The 16,249-nt window shown below is 38.0% G+C and overlaps 1 protein-coding gene across 2 annotated transcripts in view; it reads right to left on the bottom strand.

The window, feature by feature from the left end:
* Positions 1–11,306: 11,306 nt before the first annotated feature.
* Positions 11,307–16,249, bottom strand: part of TIMM17A (translocase of inner mitochondrial membrane 17A) — a 63,993-nt gene continuing 59,050 nt past the window's right edge. For both annotated transcript variants that reach the window (XM_074222365.1, XM_074222366.1), the window contains 2 exons: positions 16,125–16,235; positions 11,307–13,317 (listed from right to left, as the gene is read on the bottom strand). In XM_074222365.1, coding sequence (XP_074078466.1) covers positions 13,232–13,317; positions 16,125–16,235 — 197 coding nt within the window. In that variant the 3' untranslated portion in view covers positions 11,307–13,231. The remainder of the gene's footprint in view (positions 13,318–16,124; positions 16,236–16,249) is intronic.

Genomic DNA, 16,249 nt, shown 5'->3' with positions numbered 1-16,249 from the left:
ATGAATTGGATTAGAGCAAGGGGTGCTGTACTAAGTCACCAGTCTCGCTTTCTCCTCCAGAGCCATCTGGGTCTAGCGACTAAACATGTATGGCCCTGGATGTGACCCAGTCAGAGTTAAGTGACTCACCCAAGGTCACACAGCTAGTTAGTCAAATGTCTTGAGGTCAGATTGGAACTCCCCTCCTCCTGAATGAATCCAAAGCTAGTGCTTTATCCATTGTACCAAAGAACTGCCCTTATAGTGATCTCTTAGTTGCTAAATGGGATGGCCTTTTTTTGGTTTTTAACCTTCTTGATGTCTGCAGCTTTTAGCAAATTGACTACTACCCCCTTCTAGACTAGGGATTCTTTTTTTGTTTGTTTTTGCAAGGCAATGGGTTAAGTGATTTGCCCAAGGTTACACAGCTCCGTAATTATTGTCTAAGGCCGGATTTGAATTTAGGTCCTCCCAACTCCAGGGCCAGTGCTCTATCCACTATGCCACATAGCTGCCCCTAGACTAAGAATTTTTTTTTAGACTAGGGATTCTTTTTTTTAAAGGTTTTTTGCAAGGCAGTGGGGTTAAGTGGCTTGTCCAAGGCCACACAGCCAGGTAATTATTGTCTGAGGCCAGATTTGAACTCAGGTACTCCTGACTCCAGGGCCAGTGCTCTATCCACTGTACCACCTAGCTACCCCCTAGATGACGGATCTTAAAAGAAAGATTTTATTATTTTGAGTTTTACAATTTTCCCCCCTACTATTGCTTCCCTTTTCCCATCCCCCACAGAAGGCAGTCTGTTAATCTTTACATTGTTTCCATGGTATACATAGACTAGGGATTCTTAATCATTTTTTTATCAAGGACCCTTTTGGCTATTTTATGAAGTCTTTGGACCTGGACCCCTCAGTGTTTTCAAATACATACAGTTCATAGGAAAACCAATGAAACCAATTATAGTTATAAAATTTTTTAATGAGTTCATGGATCTCATTTTAAGAACTCCTGTTCCAGATATTTCATAACACTGGCCTCTTCTGGTTCTACCTTTCTAGCTGCTCTTTGTCAGTCTCTGTGGTTGAGTCACCATCATCTATGTCCCACCCCTTAATGTAAGAGGTTATTCCTGGCCTCTGTCCTAGGCACTCTTCTACCTGTCTTTCTGTCAGCCTCCCTATTCTCTGTCTCTCTCTTTCCTCTTTCTTTTTTTCTCTTAATTTTCTCAGATCTATAAATTCAGACCTAATCTCTTCTGAACTTCAGTCTGATTGGCATGTTAGTGCGGGGGGGGGGGGGGAGCAGGCTGTGGAGCTCAGAGTCCCACCCTAGACTCTGGGAAGATATGATTTTTACACTACAACAAACTTTATTGCTTCTACATTTCATGGAACCAGAAGAATCAAAGAATGGAATCACTGGGTCAGTGCCATAGTGCGCTTGTTAACATTTCCTTTCTAGCTAAGGCAGAAAGCCAAAGGTTGTTAGAAGACATTCTCAAGATCAGAGTCAAGAGATATCATGAAGTCCCACTCCTCCCCCAACTTCTTTTTTCATAAAGAAAATAAAAGAGTGATTTGCCCAAGGCCCCCCAGGGAATAATTAGCAGAGCTGGGATGGGAACATTGGTCCTCTGGCTTCAGTGTCTTCAATCACAATAATGGTAATAATAGCTAGTATTTATATAACACTATAAGGTTTACAAAATGCTTTATAAATATTAGTTCACCTAACAATCCTGAGAGGTGTTATCATCCTCATTTTACAGAAGAGAAAACTAAGGCAGACTAAGTGTTTTACCCAGAAGTCATCCAACTAGGAAATGTCTGAGGTTGGTTTTGAATTCAAGTCTTCCTGATTAGGTTTTACACTCCATCCACTGAACCATCCAGCTGCCTTCTAAGAGGCTGCTCAGAGGGCAAATCCTACTTCATACAACCCCTTGATCATTACAATTGCCCTTTCCAGGCTCTTCTTCACTTTCCTATGCCTTTCCCATAGTTTGAATTTTTTAAGTTCAGTAAAGCAGGGTATGAGTCCAGGAATGGGATGCAACCTGCTCCAATTACTGAGCCTGTGGCAACAATGAAGCTGGTCTTTAACTAACAGGGCATGTCATTGGAAATGTTATTAAAACACTTATTGGTAACAAATTTGGCAACATGCATGATGGGAATATTTTCCTACTCTGAGACTGTCAGCTAGGTGACATTGAAGTTAGAATCCTGGAGTCAGGAAGACCTGAAAAATCCAGCCTCAGGCTCTTACTAGTTGTGTGACCTTGGGCAAATCACTTAACCCCAATAGCCTCCAAACTGCCCCCCCCCAAAAACCCCAAAGCAAAATCACTAGACCCAGCAATTATATTTGACAGTATTTGTTGAATTGAAGGTTTTTTTGAATTTCATTTCACTTTTGCCAGAATCTTCTGAAGTGGGTACAGCCAGAGTTCTATCTATATTTTACATATATATGGAAAATTAGTCTCACACTGAAATTAAATTCTAGGTCATTTTGACTCCTAGGGATTCAATGTTCTTTCCAGTGCCCCAAAGCTAAAGAATTTAGGTAGAGTCTTGGGATTGTTTTTAAGAGGATTGGTTAATAAACACAGCAAAGATAGTGATTGACTTGGAATCATCAGTTATAATTTGACTTTTTATGTTAACAAAAATATATTTTTTCTTTTTTTCCCCAAGTTCATTGGGAAAAAAAAAGACCTTATAATAGTTATTCAGAGTCAATTCCTATATGGGACCGGTCCAAAAAGTAGTTTCATTCTCTTCTCTGAGTCCATAAACTTCTCAGATATGGAGCATACTTCAGCATAAAAATCCTTTGGAATTGCAGCTGGTCACTGTTAATAAGGGTGGAATAATCAGTTTTTATTTTTTGTTTAATTTTTTTTTTAAATGGACAAATGTCTATTTTATCTCCTTTCTGTCTCCTCACTAGAGGAGGGGAAAACCTCATTACAAAAATGGGAAATGGGGCTTTGGCATATGCCTAGACCACCCACCTGAGATCAGAATCTCTATTACTGACAGCATTGTCAGGTTTTTTTCTTTTATAGGATTTTGCAAGGCAAATGGGGTTAAGTAGCTTGCCCAAGGCCACACAACTAGGTAATTATTAAGTGTCTGAGACCAGATTTGAACTCAGGTACTCCTGACTCCAGGGCTGGTGTTTTATCCACTGGCTACCTAGCCACCCCAAGGATGGTATTTTTAAAATGGCTTAAATTAGCAACTCAGATTTATAGGGTGAAGGATTCCTTTGTTCATAGCAGGGATGGGGGAGTGCTCAAGGGCACCCTACTTTCAGCCATATATATAGTCCTGAAATGAACTTGGGCTTTTGGCTTTTTTGATTTTGTTTTTCCTTTATGATTTTGGGGAGTGGCACATAAACGTGGGTATCCAAGAGTTCAGATGTTAGAATATTTCTAGCATTTAGGTCTGGGGCATGAGCCCAACAGAAGAAGCAAGACTTTGGGTGACTAATCTGAAACAAATAGCCCTATGTAAAAACCTAATCTAGTGGGGCAGCTAGATAGTGTGTGGATAGAGCACTGGCTCTGGGTCAAGAGGACCTGAGTTCAAATTTAGCCTCACTCATAATTACCTAGTTTTGTGACCTTGGGCGAGTCACTTAACCCCACTGCCTTACAAAAATCTAAAAAGAAAAATTATATGAGGAATGTAGGGTTTGGGGCTTCCACAGAATGTAAGAGGAGATTATTAGTTTACATTACAAAGACGGAGGTCTGCCTATGTTGCTATATGTGAGTATAAGACAAAAGAAATGACCCTTAAAAAAAAAAAGACTCTGCCCAATCATTGAGCTGAATAAGGTCCACTCAGCCTATGGTAAGGCTCTTTATCTGGGTTGGGGGGTAAAAAACTAGCTTCAACCAGTCAGGGGTTGACCTAGGATCTGTGTCCTTGTCCTTTGCTCCTCAATGAAGTTCATAGTATAACTGTACACTCCCATATGTTCATTAGTATCATGACCAGGGTGGGGAAAACATTATTAGAGAATGGTATGGGGTTATTAATTAAACTGTAACTCCAAGTAATGATTGGCATGGAGGAGAGGACCAAGCCTTTCAAACTGCATATAAGATTGTACATTGTCATAAAGCTGTCTTTTCTTGCTAGGAGAGATGGCCCTTCTTTGCAAAGAAGAGAAGTTAATAAAAGATAATCACTCTGGACTAAGTATTTAAATTAAGAGCTACTCATCACATCTAGTGTTATGTGATCTAGTGAAATTGAAGTACTTGCCTCCCAGCTTCTAAAATAAGGAAGTACAACCTGTGTTAAAAAGGAGAGACTCCTCAATCCCTTCAGGATCCTGGAGAAGTCTGTAGGGTAAAATATAATAACGCTGGTCTTCAGATAGGGAGGCCAGAGTGGTCACGTTACCTGTGAATAGTCAAGCTTTATCTTATTCTGCACTCTCCTTGTCAAGGAGGTGGGGAGTGTGTTTCATCAGCAGCACTCTGGAATCATGGTTATTTCAGAATGGAGCCATCATTTTTAATCTGAAAACCTTGCCGCCAGGGGGTGCTGTAATGCAAGGGAAGAATAAGCCATATTCTGCAGCCTTCACTGTACTCTCCTAATTTGCAAGTATCTTGCATATTCAGAATGATGCTCTTTCAGCAGTTACAATTACTTTTGGAGTCTTAGGGATAGATTTTGAGACAAGGATGATCGAAGCAGGTGGTCTTTTTGATGGAACATAGTCTCTCAAATGAAGGAATTCAGTCACCCAGGCAAGGGAAGGACAGGAGTCATAAGCAGTTTCCTTACTATTGGCTTGCATTAAAACCTTTTAAACTATTTACTTTTTTGTGCATTTCAGTCTCTTGTTTCTTATTTAGAAAAACTTTCTGATTATTGATCTTAAATAATGTTTTTCTCTTCCACAATTTGTTAAACTGAAAAGTCAAACAGCTATAAACTTAAACCAGCCAACAAACTTACATGATTAACCAAATATAAAGCAGGACATTGGTTGATATTAAGACCTAATGATCAGTTATCTTTTCTCCAGGGCACAGGTCAATCTGCTCCTCTCCTTCTCTTGGTTGTAATCCAATACTTCCAAGACCTATAATTCCATTCATGTCTGTCCAGACTACAGTCCAGGGAAGTTTAGGAGATGATCTTCAAGAGTTGGCATGAGTGGAAAAATTCACCACCCAGCGGCCAACCTGGTGAGCTCCAGATGAGACATACAGTTCATTAATTGACTTAATTTTGTCAGGGCCTGATGGAGCCTGGACTACAATTAGTACAGCCTTCAAGAACTGAAGATCCCCTTCATGTGACAAGGAGGACTCAGAGTTGAAGTTAGTGGATTTTCATCCACACTTTTTTCTTTTTTTTTTTTGCAAGGCTATGGGGTTAATTGGCTTGCCCAAGGCCACACAGCTAGGTAATTATTAAGTGTCTTGAGGCCAGATTTGAACTCAGGTACTCCTGACTCCAGGGTATTCTATCCACTGTGCCACCTAGCCGCCCCTCAACCACAATTTTGATAAGCAGTGAGATAGCCTAGTGATCAAAGTAACATAAGAAGACTTGAGTTTGAATCTTCAGACTTTTGTTGGTTATGTGACTCTGAATAAGTCATTTAACCTCTCAGCCTCAGTTTCTTTATCCATAAAATGAGAATAACCCTAGATCTCAATGAGATGGTACATATAAGAAGTATTTTACAAATTCTAAAGTGCTAAAGAAGGTCTTCTTGTTGTTCAATTGTATCTAAATTCATGATCCTGTAGACCATACTATCCATGGGATTTTCTTGGCAAAGATAATGGAGTGATTAGCCATTTCCTTTTCTAGTGAAAACAGAAGCAAAAAGAGATTATGTGACTTGCCCAGGGTCATACAACTAGTATATGCCTGAGTTAGATTTAAATTCAGGTCTTCCTGATTCCAGGCCCATTGATCTATCTACTGAGACAACTGCCTCATATATAAGTGCTATTTCCTTCCTTTCCTTTACCTTCCCTCATTCATTATAGCCTCCAAAGAGTATCCACCCAACAGCTAAAGGTCTTCCTATTTTTTTTTTAAATAAGGCAAAAGGATTAAGTAACTTCCCCAAGGTCAAACAGCTAGGTTTAAGTGTTTGAAGTCAAATTTGAACTCAGGTCCTCCTGCCTCCAGGGCTGGTGTTCTATCCACTATGCCACCTAACTGCCCCCTTTTTTTAAAACATGTTTATGGATAATGCAGTGCTCAGGTCCTCACCCTTTCCAAATGTCCAAAATGGTTCCTTTTCTCTCCAAATACATCTGATACTGAATACTCTTAACTTTCTGGGTTTTTATAACTTCTTGTTCACCTCCTACATTTTTGAGATGCCATCTTTTTTTAAGTTTTTGCAAGGCAATGTGATTAAGTGGCTTGCCCAAGGCCACACAGCTAGGTAATTATTAAGTGTCTGAGGCTGGATTTGAACTCAGGTACTCCTGACTCCAGGGCGCCACCTAGCTGCCCTCACCTCCTACATTTTTGACCATGTCTCAAATCTCCCCCAAACTATCACATTTTGTATACAAAAGGAATCACTTTATATGAACTTTTAAATTCTCCATTAGAATGTAAGTTCCTTCAGGGAAAGGCCCATTTCATTTTTGTCCTCGCATACCAGGGTTTAGAGAGGGTATTGTTTGACTGTTGTCATTTCTCCTATTTAAAGCATCATTAGTAATATTCTACAGCCTGCCTATACACAGATCTGGACTTAAGCTAAAGAAAAACATTTAGCAGCTCATAAGAATTAACTATATGTTAGCGGACAAAACAGCATACCATTCTAATGGCTTTTACATCAGCTGCAATTTTGATTCTTCTAAGATAGCACTGTCCCATTGTCATAAAACATCAGTGTAGACTATTGCTGTTAAAAGGATGAGCTTTTTTCTTTGAAATGGCAAAGAATTGGAAATTGAGGGGGTGCTCATCAATTGGGGAATGACTGAACAAATTGTAGTATGTAAATGTGATGGAGAATTATTGTTCTGTAAGAAAATCATGAACAGGCAGATTTCAGAAAAATCTTGACTTACATGAACTGCTGTTGAATGAAGCAAGCAGAACCCGGAGAACACTGTACACATTAACAGTGACCTTATATAATGATCAACTATAATAAACTTCTCTCAGTACTTCAAAGAGCAAAGATATTTCTAAGGGGGGGGGGGGCAGCTAGGTGGCCCAGTGGATAAAGCACGGGCCCTGGAGTCAGGAGTACCTGGGTTCAAATCAGGTCTCAAAACATTTAATAATTTACCTAGCTGTGTGGCCTTGGGCAAGCCACTTAACCCCATTTGCCTTGCAAAAACCTAAAAAAAAAAGGTAATTCTAAAGTATTTGTGATGGAAAAAGCTATCTACATCCAGAGAAGGAGTCTGAATGTAGACCAAAGCATTATTTTCACTTTTTAAAATTTGCTTTGTTTCTTTCTTTCTTAGGGTTCTTTCCCCTTTGATTCTGATTCTTTCACATAACTAAGATGAAAATATGTTGAAAACAATTTTATGTATAGCATTATCAGATTAGTAGCTGCCATGGGGAAGGAGGTGGGAAGAGAAGGCAGAAAAATGTGGAATGCTTTCTTTACATGTAATTGGAAAAAATTGCTGCCCATTTTCACAAAATATGCAAATTTGAGTTTGAGGAAAGTTGTCTAAAAAAATAAAGTTGAATGAAAAGTAGTGAGATATAAGGTCAAAATAAAAGGTTGGACCCAAGTTGTGAACTATGATAGAATTTTATCTTATTGGAAAGGGGGAGCCATTTATATGACAAAGGAAACATTGCTTTTGGGGAGTGGGGAGGGGAAGGACTTGTAGAGGTCTGTGTAGAGATCTCTCAAATGTGTAAGATTCCTCCACTGATACAGTTCTGCAACTCATCTAGAGCTTATAGTGTTGTCTGAGTGGGACTTGCCCAAAATCACACAGCCAAGGCAAGATTAAAATTCATTTTTTGTTGATACCAAACCTGGTCCTCTACTTCCATACCTATGTCTCTCTGCTTTAGGAATCAGTTGACCAGTTGATCAAATAGAATTTGGCAACTAATTTGATACAGGGAAAGGATCAAAGATGACTATGGCAAAATGAATGTGTGATTAGAGGATGATGATAGCCCTAAAACATATAGAAAAGTTTAGATGGTTGGATTCAATTCAAGCATTCACTATGTTTACTGTATGCAAAGCACTGTGGTTGCAAAAATAAAACAATCGTCATCCTCAACTGAGTTTATATTCCTAGGGACCTAGGGGACTTACCTACATATATGGATAAGCTGAGTACAAAAAAAAATTGAGTGACATATTGTACCTTGAAGGTAAAGATTTTGAGAGTTTAGAAAAATATTGACTTCTAATTTTTATGTTAATAGAAACATCTGCCAGCAATTTAGCAGTTTTTTCTATTTTTTCCTTCAAATCTGAGTTTGACTTTTGCTTTAGTTGATCTCACTCACTACACAATTTGACTCCCATGAAGATACAGAATTTTATCTGAGAATCCAAGCCCATTTTACAGATGAGAAAAGGTGAAGTCCAAGGAGGAAATGACTTGTCTAAGGTCATATGGATAGTAAATAATGGAAACAAGATTTGAACCTGCAAATTGTTTCTAAAGCAGTAGGTTCTATTAACTCTCAGGACCTTTTCTATTCTTTAAGAAAGTATTCAGGGGGGCAGCTAAGTGGCACAGTGGATATAACACTGGCTCTGGAGTCAGGAGTACCTGAATTCAAATCTGACCTCAGACAATAATTACTGAGCTGTGTGGCCTTGGGCAAGTCACTTAACCCATTGCCTTGCATAAAAAAAGTATTCACAACATGCAGGAGAAATGCTTCCAAGTTTTATCAGCCATTGGTTTTCATTTTTGGTCTGAACCATCTTTTCCAATATATTTGCCATATTCTCCATGCCCACTTTCAATTTGTAGTTCTTGGGCTACAAAGACAAACGCGCCTCCCCTCAAGTAGCTTACCACCCAATACAACACGGACCCAAGTAAACCCTTATCAACAAAGTCATCACAAGATTAGAGAACTAATAATAGCTGGGGAAAGTGCCCATCATGGAAGAGGTTCCTGAGCTATGCTTTGAAGTTGCTGGGGATCAAGATGTTTAGTCTATAAGGTCTTGACAGTAAAGATGGTCATGTAATTTAGTAAATTGCAATTATCTTCATGGTGGTCTATTTGCTGAAAATGTTCATTGCTGGCAGTACAATTATCCCATTATATATTTTTGGTGCTTTCTGGCATTAAAAAGGAATCCTTCCAGTTTACCCATTTGTGAGGTATCCTTCCATTTAGTTATTTTTTGTTTGGTTTTAAAGACTTAAATGAGGACACTTCAGTATTCACTCACTGGCCCAAAAAGACATTGAAAACAACTTAATACTTGCAAAGAGTCTGAGAAGTGCCCCACTTCTCTACCCTTTTATCCATCCACAATTCCACCTATATTATTGAAGTGGAAAACATCCACAGAGTTGTTCGGCATTTTTGTTTCTTGGGGTGACAGGACTGAAAAATTCACCACCTGATGGCCAGCCTTGTTGAGCTAGTAAAGTCCTTGTTGAGCAGTATGGGATTGGAATCCCAACAAGCTTTTCCAGCTTATGAAGACCCTGCCAGAGCTTTGGATTCCAAGGTCAGGTCACTTCCACAACCTAAGAATATGGTATCAAAGGAGGATGTTCATGGAACTTTATATAAAACATCAATTTTTGCATATATATTTTCATACAATTCATCTGATTCTCATGCCATACCTCTAAGGTATAGTACAAATGTCCCCAGTTTACTGAACATGAGGAAAACAGACTTTGAGAGGCTGACTTGGCCTAGGTGATGGACACACCAGGATTTGAGGCCTAAAAACTAAATGCTACTAACTATATTTACTATACTTCCTGATAGAATCGTTTTTTTTAAAAAAATTTTATTTGTTTAGCAATCCCCCCCCATCTTACTTCCCTCCCCCCACCCCCCACAGAAGGCAATTTGCCAGTCTTTACATTGTTTCTATGGTATACATTGATCCAAATTGAATGTGATGGAGAAATCATATCCTTTAGGAAGAAACAAAGTATAAGAAATAGCAAGATCAGACAATAAGATATCAGTTGTTTTTTTCTAAATTAAAGTTAATAGTCCTTGGTCTTTGTTCAAACTCCACAGTTCTTTCTTTGGATACAGATGGTATTCTCCATTGCAGACAGCCCCAAATTGTCCCTGATTGTTGCACTGATGGAATGAGTAAGTCCATCAAGGTTGATCATTGCCCCCCATGGTGCTTTTAGGGTGTACAGTGTTCTGGTTCTGCTCATCTCACTCAGCATCAGTTCATGCAAATCCCTCCAGGCTCCCCTGAATTCCCATCCCTACTGGTTTCTAATAGAACAATAGTGTTCCATGACATACATACACCACAGTTTGTTAAGCCATAGTTTTCTCATTGCTTCTTTCACTTTTATGGTGCCAATTCCTAGGTGTGAAACTTGCAACCGAACCAATTTTCAAAATTGAGGCCCCACTTCGCTTTGCTTACCTTCCTCTAGATGTGAGTAGCACTCAAGAACACATAGTAAATTGTAACCAACTTCTCAAGAACTAGATGGACACAGATGTATAGTTCATTTGAAAAAAATGTGAGCACATTAGTGTTACAGCAGTCAAATAAGCTACCTGATTTTAGACTGTTAAGGAGAAGCATAATGTTAGCGACGGTCCCACTGAGGGCATAATGTACAATTCTCAATCCTGAGCACATTTTAGGAAGAGCAATGATTAGCTGGAAAGAGTCCATTGGACAGTCCAGACAGTGAGATATTTCAGGTCTTATGATCAGCTACAAGAACCAGGATGTAGCCTGTGAAAAGACAGGCTTAGGAAGCAACTGATTTGTTTTTTCAAGGTTATAGGTTAAGCAACTTGCTCAGTCACACAGCTAGCATTGTGTCTTGAGGCTAGATCTTAATTCTCATCTTTCCAAGGTGCTCTATCCACTGTGCTATAACAACTACCACATGGGAGAAGTCAGTTTAGATCTCCTTGGACCTAGAGCAGAGGGTTCTTAAGCTTGTCTTTTACTCATCAAGTAACTGAAATCTATGAATGGTCTCAGAAAAATGATTTTTAAAAAAATCTACTGGAGGAAATTATTTGTGAAAATCAGTTTCCCAATCAAATTCATTGCCCCACCTAAAATCTCTCCAGATTGTGGGCCCCTGGATCCATGGTTAAGAACTACCATAGAAAGTGGAACTAGGGGAAAAGGGTAGAAGTTGACTTCCATTCCTGACCTTGACATGCAGGTCATTTTTCAATTGGTTCAAGTCTCCCAGAATCTCCATTTAAGGGAAGTGTCCAGGTCAGCCCTGACTTTATTCCACTCTGAACTCAATTCCTAACCCTCCAAATTTTCCTTTACCCAGCTTTAGAATTCCCCACCATCCTTCCCAGGTCAGGGTCATGATAGGGAATCCTAAACCTGAGCAAAGGATTGAATGGTTTCAATTTACTCAAAGCAGAATATTAAACACCTACGTAAAAGGCATATGAAACTCTCATTCAATAGCTTCATCTCGAGCCCAGATTAAAACTCAATGAAATATGAAACCAAATTATCCTTGGGAGAGAGGTAAGATGAGAGAATTTAGTAGTTATATGAGAAAAATGCATTAGTGCTCTAAAAGCTCAAACTTTTGGCATTCCATTTGAGAGTAGAACTTTAGGTTGCACTACCATAGATCTAAGTCTGCAATTTAGAATCCTCCACTTTGATTTTTTTTTCTTAGCCTTCTTGCAACTAATAATTAAAGAGCTTTGTTTTCTTAAAACAAAAATTGCATTTTAAAAAATTGAGCACATAACTAGGTTGGATCTGGGTGCACATGCACTAATAATGCTTTGTAAACTTGCTTTCTATTTCACACACAAGCAGTTGCAAGCAGTCACCAAACTAGATCCCATGGAGATAGGGACTGTTTCATTAATCTTATGTACTACTCCTTATAGTACATAATTAGCACTCTATAAAATGCATTCTGTTAACCATGCTGCAAATCAAAGAGATTGGTTATCTTTCTTTTTCTTTCTTTTTTTTTTTTTTAAGGTTTTTGCAAGGCAAATGGGGTTAAGTGGCTTGCCCAAGGCCACACAGCTAGGTAATTATTAAGTGTCTGAGACCAGATTTGAATACAGGTACTCCTGACTCCAAGGCCGGTGCTTTATCCACTATGCCACCTAGCTGCCCCTTGGTTATCTTTCTTGCAGTCTATAAAATGTATCAAGAAGTATCTAACTCTGCTCACCTATCTTCCAGAACTAAAAAAAAATTTCACATTTATAGAAATGTGAAATCAGTTGCTTGAAATTACAAAAGCATCACAAAAAATTTTGATTTTTTTATTTTCAATCTTACAAATAAACAAAAAACTTTTCTTTTCCAATAATGCAAACTATTCTAGCTCTGAGCTCTTCTTTTATGAGACCAAGCATTTTGGATACCAATCATTTCTGCTAAGATTCCTAATGGTCAGAAACCAAGGCACAGTAGCCTCAGAGAAGTCTCAAAAGAAGAGCATATATAGCATATTTCACTTTCCCTGTAAGGCGATGTTGTGTGAAAAATCAGCACTTTCCAGTGTCCTTTTGATGTTTAAAGTATTTTACTAAAAATAACCTGTGCTGGGTTGGCATCCCTTTCATACATAATCCATTTCAGGAGTAAGAAAAGATTCTAACTCCAATATATGCAGATTTAGATCTATTTTTTGTTGGGAAGATATTTGACAGTATTTGAGGATAAAAAGTGGAAGCACTACCATCAATCGTGAAAGAAAGAACAAGTTCCAGGGGTTATTATTGTTTGAACCACAGAACAAAAAACCAGGCAGAAGTCCACTAGGAAATCAATTTCAATATTCTCCCTTTGGTCCTTCATCTTCTAAGCAGTTAAAAGTATTTCCTCTTATATGATGTTAGACATTTAATTTTAATACGAATGCAATCCAAGTATGAATAAATAAAATTTAAGCTTTTAGACTTTCTGTCCCAGGTTCCTTTAAATAGAAAAAGTGCTAAGTGTCTCTTCAGAGTATATCCAGCCCTTCTTGTCCAAATCCGACCTGTAACTTGGTCTTCCAACTAAAGATCATATTCTAAAAAGAAACCTCAGGGCAATAGTCTCATTATTGATACTGCCGGTAATCTCCAAATGGTGAGGGCGGCAACTGGGTTGGAGGCAACTGGGATGGATCATCAACAAACTGGGGTCCTGCAATTGACATAAATTTATATTTCATAGAAATCATATCATTCTAAAATATCAAGAAGTTACAACTAAGAGCAGCAAACAATGTGGTTGAAAAAAGTGCCTGCATTGAGTCTAACCAATGGAAAATACTTAGCATTAAATTTAGGGCATCAGACTAGTTTTATTTTTAGGGTTGCCTAATTCCTGTACTAGCATGACAGTATTGGAGGCGCTTCAAACTTAGTAGGACAAATGACAACCTGGCTTCCCTTGTACTTAAGAGTAAAGATCTCTCAAGTACTGAGCCAGATATTCTGTGTGGATTAATTTTAGCAAGGAGAAGAGACAAAATTTTAAGTAACTGCAATAACAAGATACTGTGATCACCCATCAAGGGGTCTTTTTATCTCCTGTCATACTTTACTATGGCTACTTAAAAATGCTTATTTTCAATTTTATGAAAACAGAAGAAATCATATTTTATAAAATATTAATAAATGCAAGATATGTCATGTTTTAAGACAACCCAGTGAACTAGACCAATAAAGCCAAATAAGTAAGCAATGGGAGGAAGTAGATAATCATGGTTACTTCCAAATAGTCTTTGTGATACTGAGTTTGCAGAGATAATACTGACATTGATTTAACTAAGAACACTAAGTCCTACAAAGTATTTTGATTTTTAACCTTTTTTATAGGCAATTCCACTTTTTAGATGAGGTTAAGTAAAACTTAAGAGGCTAAGTACCTAGCCCATGGTTCTAACTCTGGAATCTTCTGCACTGCCATTCAATGCTAAGTATTTCTTCAGAGAGTGATATGTATATTAGTATGACGGTGTGTGTGTGTGTGTGTGTGTGTGTGTGTGCAACTAAAAGTTCAGAGAGTGCACAAAATGAGTTTTATATAAACTTTTGTCTTTTCTACTTTACTTGATATAGTACTCTGATCACAGTAAGGGCTAAATATTTTCTCAACTAAAATGAAGGACTGCTTGAGTAATGAGTTTTTTAAGGGGCATTTAATTATCACTACTATTTACAGATTCCATTTCAATGTCTGAGGACAAACCTGAACCTGGACCTTCCCGATTCCAAGTCCAACACTCATTATTTGTCACTCCTGAGTGACAAAACTGCCTTGAATATAAAAACCCAGAGTTTTTTAAAAATGAGAATTACAGGTATTACAAGATTTTCCCACAATGGGCTTCATTTATAGCAGCAGAATTTAATGCAATTCAGATAATTATACTGGTTTGCCCCAGTGCCAGAATAATTATTTTTAACTGACTGAAATAATTTTCCCCATGAGCATTTCTATGAAATTATACCATCATGATTTACTCTCTTTACAAATAATTTTCCAGAACTATTGTTCTATTGTAAAAACTGATTTTTTTTTTTAGGTTTTTGCAAGGCAAATGGGGTTAAGTGGCTTGCCCAAGGCCACAAGGCCTTATTAAGTGTCTGAGACTGGATTTGAACCCAGGTACTCCTGACTCCAAGGCTGGTGCTTTATACACTACACCACCTAGCCGCCCCAAAACTGATATATTTCTGAAAATTTTTTTAAAATAGGCAAAATAAAAAAAGGCAACTAGGCAAAAGTTGAATACTGAATCCCTAGAAAGCTTAGAGATTCATTTTGGTGCTTGAACTCTTCAAGAAAACAAAGCTGTAGCAAGTAAAGCATTAAAATACTAACATTTCTTTAAGAGAGTCAGGACTATATGTGAAATTTTAACATGTTTTCACTTTTTTGTAAATATGTTTAATATGACTATTTTCATTTGTGCAATATGTCTTTGACTGGAAAAAAGTATTCTAGTTAATGTGTGGCAGAATGGGGATATTCCAATTAATGTCTACTTTAAAGTGGTGACTAAAAAAGTATATAATTCAGACAGAAAGAGCCCATGAGATCATTCAGTCTATCCCAATGGTATCTAATAAGCAAAGCATCATTTGAAAGTTGTGTCAGAAGGATATAGGATCCTTGCTCAAAGGCACAGGGAAATGAGATCAGACTGGGAGAGATGATCTATTCCCCACACTCTAGTGTCCAAGAGCTTAAAATCAATTTTCTACTTGTTTCACTTTTCTTGTCTTGTTAAAGAACAGTCAGGTCAATGTTTTGCTATTACTGTTTCAGACAGAATGTAATCCCTTTCTGCTAGTTCCAATATCAGTCCCTACTGATACCATTCTCCTTTCCCTAGGCCTCAGGGAAAAACAAACAGTTCCAAATTTAGAGTAAAAGTTCAAGTTTCTATGGTTACAAGGGCCAAACTTGATTCAATGTGATCATCAGCACCTAAACTTTTCTTCCTAAATGTTACAGAAAGAATGGATTGGGGGGGAGGGGAGGAAGGAAGATTAGGGGAAAAATTATAAAACTCAAAATAAATAAAATCTTAAAAGAAAAAAAGGAGTGGATACTAAATAGCCAAGCAATGGCATGCACCATACCAATTTTTTTTGTGATCCCTTTTCTCCCCAATTAACCCAAATGCTTGGGAAAAAACTAACTGTGGAAAAGATTCACTGTATATAATATGTAGCTAGTTATTTTTTGTTTTTCTTAAAACAGTAGTTGAAATACATGTCCTATTCTTTAAATGGCACTGTCATCTATTACCAACATCCTCAGGGTCTCCACAACAAAACATGAATACTGTTTCTAAGGCAGATACCTCCAGGAATGCCAAGGAAGCCACCAGCATAAATAAACTCAATTCAAGTGATAGTGTATCTAAAGATCAGTGAACCATTCCAAAGCCATGATTTCAGCTCCTGAAAGCATAACTTAAGAGGAGGAACACTTACCATTTGGAAACTGTGAAGATGCAAATCTTGTTAATAGGATACCAGCTCCTTCTATTAAAGCAAGAAGAATGCCACCCATTGCAGCTGAACCAACCATGGCCACTGGTCCATCTGAGAATAAAATG

This window comes from Macrotis lagotis, chromosome 2 (genome assembly GCF_037893015.1).
Source record: "Macrotis lagotis isolate mMagLag1 chromosome 2, bilby.v1.9.chrom.fasta, whole genome shotgun sequence".
Classification (NCBI taxonomy): domain Eukaryota; kingdom Metazoa; phylum Chordata; class Mammalia; order Peramelemorphia; family Peramelidae; genus Macrotis; species Macrotis lagotis.
The sequence above is the reverse complement of the archived record's forward strand: the minus strand, read 5'-3'. Positions and strand labels throughout refer to the sequence as shown.